Source organism: Solanum pennellii, chromosome 7 (assembly GCF_001406875.1).
Source record: "Solanum pennellii chromosome 7, SPENNV200".
NCBI classification, from domain to species: Eukaryota; Viridiplantae; Streptophyta; class Magnoliopsida; order Solanales; family Solanaceae; genus Solanum; species Solanum pennellii.
In genome coordinates this window covers 70,136,693-70,148,272 of record NC_028643.1, presented here as the reverse complement: position 1 = coordinate 70,148,272, position 11,580 = coordinate 70,136,693, and the positions used below count along the sequence as shown (strand labels likewise).

At 27.9% G+C, this 11,580-nt stretch overlaps 1 protein-coding gene and 3 non-coding genes across 4 annotated transcripts in view; all 4 read left to right on the top strand.

The window, feature by feature from the left end:
• Window positions 1-4,150: 4,150 nt before the first annotated feature.
• LOC114078135 lies at window positions 4,151-4,215 on the top strand. The gene has a single exon (XR_003579678.1). It is a non-coding gene; the product is annotated as a small nucleolar RNA U49 (small nucleolar RNA).
• A 156-nt stretch (window positions 4,216-4,371) lies between these two features.
• On the top strand, window positions 4,372-4,525 carry LOC114078132. The gene has a single exon (XR_003579675.1). It is a non-coding gene; the product is annotated as a small nucleolar RNA snoR2/U65 (small nucleolar RNA).
• Window positions 4,526-4,547: 22 nt separating this feature from the next.
• On the top strand, window positions 4,548-4,629 carry LOC114078119. The gene has a single exon (XR_003579662.1). It is a non-coding gene; the product is annotated as a small nucleolar RNA snoR77Y (small nucleolar RNA).
• A 2,727-nt stretch (window positions 4,630-7,356) lies between these two features.
• The window catches only part of LOC107025609 (probable glutathione S-transferase parA), a 5,016-nt gene continuing 792 nt past the window's right edge, over window positions 7,357-11,580 (top strand). The window contains 2 exon segments of the mRNA XM_027918533.1: window positions 7,357-7,484; window positions 8,565-8,757. Of these exon segments, the coding sequence (XP_027774334.1) occupies window positions 7,357-7,484; window positions 8,565-8,757 (321 nt within the window).

Below are 11,580 nucleotides of genomic sequence, written 5' to 3'. Positions count from 1 at the left end.
GGGGCTGGTAGGGGCTAGTAGGGTGGGGTGGGTAGGGAGAGGTTGAAAGAGGTTTGAAAAATGTTTTCCTTACGTTTTGAATGGAAGTCATTATCCTTAAATTTGACGAAAATGAGTTGTTGAAAAACATTTTTCAAAATATTTGACCCAACTAAATATGAAAAAATTGAAAAATATTTTCCTTTATGCCAAACACACCCGTTAATTATAATTTTTTCACATAAATATAGTTTTCACAATATGTGTGGTGTATACGAGTTCAGTAAATTTCTCAATAAATATATAAAGTATCAATAAAATTCATAAAATCTACTGAATTGGCACTTTTCATGCTAGTTTTCGTTGAATATGCAATTTGAATTTCTTAAGTTGTAGGTTTTTTTTCCTCGTAAACATGCAAACCACACATGTTGTGAAAGCTATCAAATTTGTCCAATTTTTATATAACCTTATCAAATAATTAAATGATAGTTTATAAACAAAAAATCGAAATATCCTAAAGTGCCACATTGACAAATCACATATCTATATATTTCTTTATAAATAAATATTTTTTGATTTATAAAATTCAAATATATACAAACTTATAAAGATCCACTAGTTAACAACAGTAATAACTAATTATTCTTTAATATTGTTGACACCCAATTTTGATCCTCCATGATAGAATTAACTTTCGACTTTCTTAAATTCTAAAACGATTTGAATTAATTGACTTTATAAAATTCAAAAAATATGTATATATGTTTTTAAGTTATTTTAATTAGTTTTTACCTTTTTTTTTTATAATTTTCAAGTAATATATATATATTTTAAATAATTTTGTATATAATTAGTATATTTTATAAATATTTCGAAAATTACTTCAAAAAGATTTTGTTGTTACATAAATATTTTGTTTATTAGTTTAATTTAAATTATAGTTAATATTTTTGAATTAATTGATTTGATTAAATTAATTATTTCAATTTGTTAAATTTAAGAAGCTTGATAATTAATCTTATTTAGATTTTAGTCAAATTTATTAATTTAACTCAATTTGGCTATTTCTTAAACTCCAAAATCTAACCCATCTTTAATCTTTAACTTAACTCAAATTTGAGACCAAAATTGGCCCATATGTTCATCAAGAACCGGCCCAACTCTCTAATTCTCATACATACGCACAACAATTCGCTGCCTAGAACCAGGTAAAATCTTTTTCTTAGCTTTGCTTGTGTTGAATTCCCAGCTTGATTGTTTTTCATTTATGTGTTGTTGGCTTTGTTTAGACTTTGCTTTGATATTTTAATAGCCAATAATATTTCTTATGTTCTTACTGTTTTATTGTTATAGTCATAAATCTTCCTAACTTCTTGGTTTCTATTTGTGTTACTCGTCTGAATTGGTCATGAAGGTTAATGTTCACCTTCGTTCCAGGCCTTACATTTTCTCCTTTAGTGACAAGCATTCAATTTCGTGTTTATGCATCTAAGATATCAAGTGTATTAGTTTGATTTCTTTGTTAAGAACTACTGCTTCAAACATATTCATTTGTTTTCTAATATTTTCTTCTTTGGCATGATATTGTAGCTCTGCTCATGTTTATTCATAGTTGTTGATATTTGTTTAATTTAAGATATGCTAATGACATTTTTTGGTATGATTTTGAGTACGTTCCAGTAATTGTCATTTTCCTCAGTGAATCCTTCTTTTTTAGTTTTCGGTTTTTAAAAAAACGTTTATTTATTTAGCTTAAAACTAATCTTGTATTGCATTTGTAAGCTTGAATCTCTTGAACTTGTGGGCTGCTTTAGTTCTTTTTTTTTATATCCATTTAAGCTTCAGTTTCTTATTACACATTTAAGTTTGATTTTCTTCTCATCTACGTTAGGTAGCTGCTGATTTGTTGTTTTCAAGGTGAAATCTTGTTGGTGGTATGAACTTTAAATGCCTCTGTCCAAATGATGAATGTTAAATAAGCTTGAGTCTGTTTATGTGTTAGGATTAGCTGTTGATTCTCTCTTGTATAGATCACGGTTCGCCAATATTTTTATCTTTAAATTAGTTTGATTTTTAAGCATGAAGGTTGTTAGCATGTTCTTTCCTCCTTATTGGCTTTTATATGATTTAAATCCTCTTACTAATTAATCGCTTTCAACGGAGCTGAGCTTGCTTTGTATCTAAGTTTGACTATCTTGTTTAAGTAGTTGTTGCATTTAATTTTGATTAGTGAATCGTGAACTGGCGTTGTTAGTTTGGTTTCAAGAGATCTTAAACCTTTAAGTGTTGCTTTACAGCTTCTTTATATTGTTCTTATTGAAATTTCAGTCGGACACGTCCAAATTTTTGTTTTGTTTACCTTCTTTCCTCGAGTTAATGGTTAATAGGTTTCTTGAGCATGTTTAAATATGGCATTCTCAGTTGTTTTGAATTTAATTTATATTAATGTCGGTTTGTTCCCCCAAACAGTGATAGATAATCACATTTGATTGTTTAACAGAATTTCAGCAGTGATAAACATGTCATTAAGAGTCTTAAGCTTAAGTTGATATCATCCTAATGTTGTTGTTAGTCTTTTTTCCTTTCTTTTCTTGGCAATTGGACTCCCCTCTCTTGCATATCCCTCTTCTCGAGTCAACCTCCTTTAGAGTCATGAAAGGGAAGTCATGTTATTGGGTTAAAATCCCAAGAAGGTAGCAGCAAAAGGGGCTAAAAAAAGCTGGAATGAGAAACAAATATTTGGGTTAAAACCCGTAACTAGAAGCAGATGAGCAGTAGCCTTGTAAAGGCTGAATATTGATGATTTTGGACTCTCAAAAGTTCACTAAGTGCAGCAGCCTCAAAGGGCTAGTAAAGTAGCGTTTCTTAGACTTACAAAGCCTGAGAATAGCACATTTTAGGTCAAAAGGCCTAAAATCAAAGCTGCAAAAGACATTATTTTTGGCCCTGAAGTGACCATTTATGGGCTAAAAGTTCTTAGTTATCTTATTTTTTCTTTATGTTTATTTACTTGGTTATTTTTGTGGGTGTTGATTAATTAACCAAGATGAATTGTTTAGAGGTTTTCGAATGATTCTTCTATTTTGTTATTTGTTTCCTTTAAGTTTTCGAAACTTATTTTTAGGTTTGGACAATTTAAACTTTGTAGAATAATTTGAGAACCTTTCATTTTCTTTCATAATTATTGAAAAGCTTTGAATCCATTTTTATAAGTTTTAACTAACTATTTAGTTTAAATTTTTAAATAGGATAAAATTGTTAAGTTCCTTAAAATAAATGAGTTGTCTTTTAAAAAACTTAAGACTTTGTATGAATGACTTAAGGATTTTCTATATCGTTTCTTAGTTGTTAAACAAGGTACCTTGATCCATGTTGGTGAGTTTGAATTAATTGTATTGTTCAAAACTCGAGTAAAGTTAAGTTGGATTTATTCTTGAGATTTTTAAAAGTATCAGAAGATTTTCATTCAAGTTTGCAACAAGATTTTTAAAAGTAATTTAAGTTCTCTTTGTAAATTAGCCAATTTTTAAAATCGATTGATCAATCGTGTGTTAGCGAATTTTTTAAGATGCCTAAACTCTTCCTTAGAGAATTAATTGATCTCTTACCCGACTCTGGTATATTTAAATGTTTTCTTTTAAAATTTTCTTTTTTTTTAATGATTTTCTTAATTTTTCTTAAATAGTTAAGTGACAACTCTCAAAATTATTACTTTTTCAAAAAACTTAACAAAAATTATCAAAATTGCGAAATCTATTTTGAAACTCTTAATTTTCAAAATCGAATCGTAACAATAATTATTTTACATTGTACAAACAATTTATTCATTTCAAATATGATTTTTTTCTGATTTGAAATTGAAATCACGATTTCAAATTATGATATGAAATACTAGCAATTGCTAATTCCTTGCTCGGGTTCGTGATTAATAAATTTTAAAATGACATTTTTACCCTCGTTATGCTTATTCTTACCTAGAAAAATAAAAAAATCGGGTCCAGTGTTTCAGAATTAGGGTTTCATACACCTGGACTTGCCTATATAAACTGATATTCACCTCTCCAGCCTCATTCATCGACGGCTTCCTCTGTTTCTTCATGAAATTTTGATTAATTGTTAGTTTGCTTTTGTTTTTAATATTTTGTTTGTTTAATTTGTAACTATTTTGCACCGATGAGGAAGACATCCCAGGAATAGGAAGTGCCGTATGACACTTTAAACAGCAGCGGCGGCGCCGTTTCCACTCTCGTTCCCATCCACCGTTGATCGGATTCCTTCCTGTCTCCGCTCAATGGTCGGGATCTGTGGCCTCTGCTCCGCCGTTGTGTGTGTGATTTGTAACGGGTCTCTGAGGTTTCATCCATTTTAAAAATTATTTATAATCTTATCGGTCCGATGCCACGTCGACGGTAGCAAAATGCGATGACCGAAGATGCTATGATTGGGCCAACAACAAGTTTTAATCAACGTTTCGCATTCTGATAGGAATCTGTGTATGGATTTTTTCAATTCCTTCACGGAGCCGTTTCGTGCGATTACATTCCTTTTCTAATTTATTTCTTTTGAAGCCAATGATGATTTTTATATAAATATTTGGAATTACCGTCTGAACATAATTGATGTGTGATCGACTATCTGAGGCTTCACTGTTGTTAAATTATATATAAAGTTATGACTAAACTAAATTAATATAAATATTGTGATAAATCTTTCATGTTTTTGATGTTTGCACAATCCAAAAACAAATAGAAATAACGAGATACTTAATTATCAGCATTAAATTTCTTAATACGTAATAATTTTGGGAGTAGATAGTATTGTGTCATTTAATCTGTCCGACCCTTTTAATTATGTAATTTGATTTGGGTTGAAATTTTTTGGTCAATCTTTTGTCAAACTGATATTTAAATCTTTTGTCAATTTGAATCTCATATATAGCCTAATAAGAAACATTTTTATTAGCTACTAAAATATTTTTAAAATTAAATTAAAATAAATTATTTTAAGATGACATTCGTTGAGTACCAAACTAACATAAAATAAAATGGAAACAATAGTAATTAGTTCCGCAACGAAACAAATATCTTTTATATCCTAAACACTCAAAGAGATCCTCTCTAAAAAAACATACATCAAAATGGATAATTTGTCATTTATAACTATCATAATTTGAAGTCTATGTTAATTCCAAATTCATCTAAATTTATATTACAATATTACATGAATCTTAAAGATAGTTTTGAATCATATTCAATAATAAAAGTTTTAAAAAAAACATAGAGATTCTTTTTCATAGTGAGTTTCACTATTTATTTGCTTATAAAAATAGTAAAAAACTACTAAAAGGTCTACGTGACAATAATTCCTCTTATGATCAATTTTCCAACATAAATTATATTGTTCTGTCATGTGAATTGGAGCAATGTCTATTTTATTTCTACACATCTAGCGTTGTTGACTCTAGAAGTTCTCAAACATGATTATTCTGTTTTTCTTCAGATTCTTTTAGTAATGTCATCCTTAGAAGATTTTCATCTTCTACAAATTTCATATTGATATGTAAAGTTATTGTATCACTGTCGAAAGAGGCTAACCTCACCTGTGAAAGAATGGTTATGTTTCATATATGAGCATGTTTTTTTTATCGTAGCATCCATCATTTTTTTGAAATAAATAAATAAGAAATTAAGTGAATAACCAAATATTTTGAAGTGAACAACTTATTTCTTTTACCTTTGAACATGGAGTCATTGACATTTTCATTTTATAGTAAGTACTCTTTGCATTTGAAAACATTTGGTTCAACTGAATATATAGACTTTCTGAATTGTTGATACATGACTATCGAATTTCAAAATTCAAAATATAAAATATGAAGAGTAGAAGATTAAAGAGAAAATGTGAAGGGAATAACCTATATTTATGGTTGAAGAATGAGATATAGCTTCACACGAGGAAGAAAGAGATAAAAATCAACGTGAGCGAGATTAACAAAAGATTTATAATTCACTCATTTGTAGATGAAGTGTCTTTTTTGTGTGTCTTTGAAGATCATCTTTTTAATGTTTTAAGATTCAAAAAGTACCCATTTTAATATCAAACCCCGACAATAAACACAAACAAATAATCAGCTAGGTAAAAAGAAAAATAATTAGATACAGGCGAACCCAAAAAATAAAGCTTAAATCTTTTCTATTTTGACGTAAGAGCAACATAGATGATTGGAGGGATAAATAATTGGTCATTTCGTGAAAATATCTATTTAGACAAGTAATCCCTTCCTTTTATTCATGTCATTATTTTTAATTTTACGTGCAATAAGAAATTAAGTATTTTTTTTTTAAAGTTAATTTTTCAGTCAATGAATATAAATTAATTTATTTTGATTAATTTGACCAATTAATATGAATTATTCATTTAGTTTTTCTATATTGGTCAAATATATATTTTTAAGGCTAATACTTCCTCTATCCACTTTTATTTGTCATGTTGCGTTTTTCCTGATTTTCAAAGTTAAATTAAATTATATTAATTTAATATTTTAAACAAAAAATTTAGATATTTAAAAAACTATACAAAGAGTAGTATAAATTGCAATTTTTTACATGTTAATATGATGAAAAAATACATCATAAAATGTTAATCAAAGTTTTTATCGTTTAAGTCTATAAAAGGAAACCATGAAAAATAAAAGCGGACAGTGAGAGAGTAACTCATAAAGGTAAAATAGGAAAATATTATAATTTATACATTGATTTTATGAAATACTCTCTTTGTCCCTAATTACTTGTCCACATTTTTTTTTAGTTATCCCTAATTACTTGTTCATTTTGACAAATCAAGAAAGGACAATTTTTTTTATCTATTATATGCTCAATTAATTAATTTGAGAAAGTTGAAATTTCTTGAAAATATTAAGTTCTTAATTCATCCACTTCATAATTAATAGGGGTAAATTGGTAAACTCGTTATGTCAATTATTGATTTCTTAATAGTTGTGTTCATTCAAAAGTAGACAAGTAATTAAAAACTGAGAAAATAATAAATATTATGAACCAACTATTTATACTAAAGATGTCATATAAAAAGCAACGGAGAAAATATAATCCAGATACAATTTTGACTTGATCAAAATTAATATTTAGAAATTCTAGTTCCACACTCTTCCTACATAGAGTTATTCTAGTGGAAAAATATATTCCAAATTGGCTTGCTGTGATTTTATTCAACGTTCTGAGTGTCCAAATAATGACGATAAGTGTATTTTATCAGAATAAAAAAAATAGGTTTTTCTCTTGGATAGTGTATAAATAGTAGTAGCAAAGTATTTTGTGATTTCATTCATAATCCAACTTAACTATTCATTTTTAAAAAATGGAAGACACCAATAATTTGGTTTTACTGGATTTCTGGCCAAGTTTTTTTGGTATGAGGGTAAGAATTGCATTGGCATTACAAGGGATTGAATATGAAGGGAAAGAGGAAAATATATTCGGAAAAGGGCCTAAAATACCCTTAAAGTATTGGAAATGGTACAAAATTACCCTCCATCCACCTATTGGCTCCAAAATACCCTTCTCACCCACCTATTGGGTCCAAAATACCCTTGTCATCCACCTTTTGGTTCAAAATTGACCACTTATTTAACGGTTTTATATTTAAATTATTTAAATATTTTTTTAAATACGTGGCGCTCAACTATTTGTTATAATTTAACTTATTAATATAATTTATAAATCAATCCACTACCACCCATTACTAATTAAACCCTTCTAAATTAATAAATCCGTCACATTATTAATGTAACAACAGATTAGCTACTACCAATTGAGTGTTTTTAAAAATTTGAGGCGAAAATATCTAGAGAAGTAAATTATCATACATTCAAGAGTCTAAATAAAATTATCGATAAACTTAAAAGTCTGACTATATTTATCTTAATTATTCTTACATCTCAATTATGTGATGTTACTTCATAGGTAACTTTTTTTTAAAGTAATATATTAAAGGTGTTAAAATAAATAATAAATATTTATAAAATTATATTTTAAAAAAAATGCATGAATTAATTCGGGATGTATTACTTCTTTACCTTTAATCATAAATTTCTCATTCAATCTTGAAAGAAAGTGTCCTCCTAAATAAGCGGCTCAACCTAAATTTAATTGGGGTTTCGATTCGGACTCGAATAATTTTCAATGTTATTTTCAGGAATCTATAATTTCATCGTATTTTAGTAGTGTTTATGATGATTTTGATATTATAATTGAATTATTAATTGGGTGAGATTTAGTTAGTAATTAGTGGGTAGTGGGTTGATTTATAAATTATATTAATAAATTAAATTATACCCAATAGTTGAACGTCAAGTATTTTAAAAAATATTTAAAGAGTTTAATTTTAAAACAATTAAAAAAGTGGGATATTTTGGAGCCAATAGGTGGATGATAAGGGTATTTTGGAGCCAATAGGTGGATGAAAAGGACATTTTGGAGCCAATAGGTGGATGAAGGGTAATTTTGTACCATTTTCAATACTTCAAGGGTATTTTAGGCCCTTTTCCGAAATATATTTGATAAAAGTCCTTTGCTTCAAGAGATGAACTCTGTTTATAAAAAAATTCCTGTTTTGATTCATAATGGCAAGCCCATTTGTGAGTCTCTTATCATTCTTGAGTACATTGATCAAGTTTGGCATCACAAATATCCCTTACCTCCTTCTGACTCATATGATAGATCCCAAGCCAGATTTTGGGCTGACTATATTGATAAAAAGGTATGATTGTGTTTGTATATATTAGTAATCATAGTATTGTTTTTGTAGTTTCTTATCTTTCATCATTTGTTGATTTCTACCCCGATTATCGTAATATTTTATTACTATCTATTGTTTGTTGTACTTCCATTATAACAGAAGTAGCCCCTCCACTTCTGAGGTAAAGATAAGATCTGTACACACTTTATCCTCCTCAGACCTCACTTTGTTAGGTTATACTAGTTATATTGTTGTTCTTGATAAAGATGAGATCTGTGTACACTCTACCCTCCCAGACCCTACTTTGTTAAACTATACTGGTATATTGTTGTTGTTGATAAAGACAAGATTTGTGTATACTTTATTCTTTTGAGACACCGCTTTGTGAGACTATATTGGTTATGATGTGAGGCTATATGTTGTTTGTTGTACTTCCATTACATCAAAAGTAGTCTTTCCACCCTTAGAGGTGAAAATAAGATTTGCGTACACTCTACTCTTCTCAAACCTCACTTTGTGAGATTACACAAGATTAGTGCTGACAATTTAAGCCCATTTTTCATTGACCCGCCCAAATAGCCCTTCAAATATGGGTTGAAAGAGTGATTTCAAATATGGGTAATATTTGGGATTATACCCATATTTTATCCATTAAAATATGGTATATTATGGATAAACTACGAGTCAAATATGGGTATTGCAAGTTTTCTCCAAATTTTCAAAAAACCTTCTGTTACCAAGTTTTAGAAGCGAATTTTCAAAACTTTCATATAGGGGTTTACATGACTGGGTTAGTTCGGGTTTTACAAATATCAAACCAAACCATTTGTCTCAGATTTTTGAACTTATAAACCAAAACAATAAAACTCGAGTTTCAACTTCGGGTTTTTTTGGGGTTTCTTCGGGTTTTTTTTTTTGGATTTTTTGGGTTTTTCCAATAAAGTATTCATACAAACATATAATTTACTTGTACTTCAAATATTTCTTTAGTCCTACCAAAATGCAACTATCTAAGTTATTTCTCAAGAAAATAACAAAAAATATGATATGATTAATGACACTAAAATATCTAACCAAAAAATAATAATAGAATCGCTTAAAACAAATATTGCAAATTAATAAGTCATAATAAAATTGATCATAATTTAAAGTACTAAATCATGCTAAAATAAGTTTAGTAAGTATTAGTTACATGACTAAATATTAAAAGAAAGTAAAATTAGATTATATATTTTAGGAAAAATTGTACATAATAGCAAACATTTAAATCAAAATAAATCCTATAGCTACTATTTAATTTATTTGTATTGCGCAGCAAATGTTGCACATATTTTGCCAATTTGATTGGGATCCACGAATCTAAAAAAAAGCGGATGATTTATTTTTATACAAATCCATTTCCTATCTTCTCTTTTCCATTTTCTTTCAATTTTTCCTAAAATCTCTCCCTAAATCAATTTTTTAAAATTGATTGGGGCCCATGCTCTATTTTTATACAAATTCATTAGCTATTTTTACTCTCCCAATTTCTTTCAATTTCTCCTAAAATTTCTCCCCAAATCAGAATTTTCTTAAAATATTATATATAGTTTCCACTGATATAAATTTTAATTATACACAATTTTTTAAAATTATAAAATACAATTTCACTAATACATTAATAGTTATTGTATTAGTAGTGTCACAACAGTTTCTCTGTATATACAATATAAATATTTACATTTGATACAATTTTGTGCATTGTTTTTTTTATAAGGATACTTTTTGTATAATGATCATTTAGACATATACAATTGCACAAACTTATACACATACATAAATTAATCTGTTTGTATAATGTATACACACGTAATCATACATCCAAACTAAAGACGAACCTTCACTGTATAAATAAACAAATTTGAAAAAATAGACAACAGTTTCATATACTTATTCAACTCAAAACAACACCAATAGGCATATGTATATAAACTACAATGAGTTCTATTTTTCATTTATATACATATTCCCAATATACACTTATATAAACAATTTCTTTTGCCTTTCTCTCTTTCTCGTTTTATACAAATTCAAATTGTATATAATTTCTCTCTTTCTCGTTTTATACAATTTCGAATTATGCACATGTATGTTTGCTATGGAGCGTAATTATGCAAACTTGGCTATAGCATACAAATATAAATTGTGTTTGCTATATATGAAAGTTGCCCTATATTTTAATTATCTAAATCTATGTAAAATCTAAAAAACAAATATTCAATATAATTATCATTCTTAGTGTTGAACTGATTTTCTTTTTGCATTAGTATTAATTTGATTTCTATTTAAACTTTATTATAATTACAACCATGTTTGAATTATAATCTTTATTAGATCATTAAGAATTCTAATTTCCAAACATGAAATAAATATATTAAAAGATTAAAACTATGAAAAAGTATAAGAGATATTTAAAAATTATATCAAAGTAAGTATTTTACGTATAAAATAAAATTTTAAAATTATATATATAATGTCGGGTTGGTTTGGTCTCAGGTTGTTTTTTTTAATTGAAACCAAACCAATCCAAATATAGTCGGTTTTTTATCCAACACCAAACCAAGTCAAATCAAATCACTAGTCAGATTTTTTTCGGTTTGCGGTTGATTTGGTTTTCGATTCGATTTTGTACACTCCTACTTTCATATATGGGTCCCTATTAATATTTCAACTCTCGACCTCCACCTCACGCTTCCAAAAAAAATTAAAGTTTATTTTTAAAAATTATTTTGAACTTCAAAATTTCAGTTTTTCACCCCTACCATCGACTCTCTCCCCAACCCACCCCCACACCAGCCCCCTCAC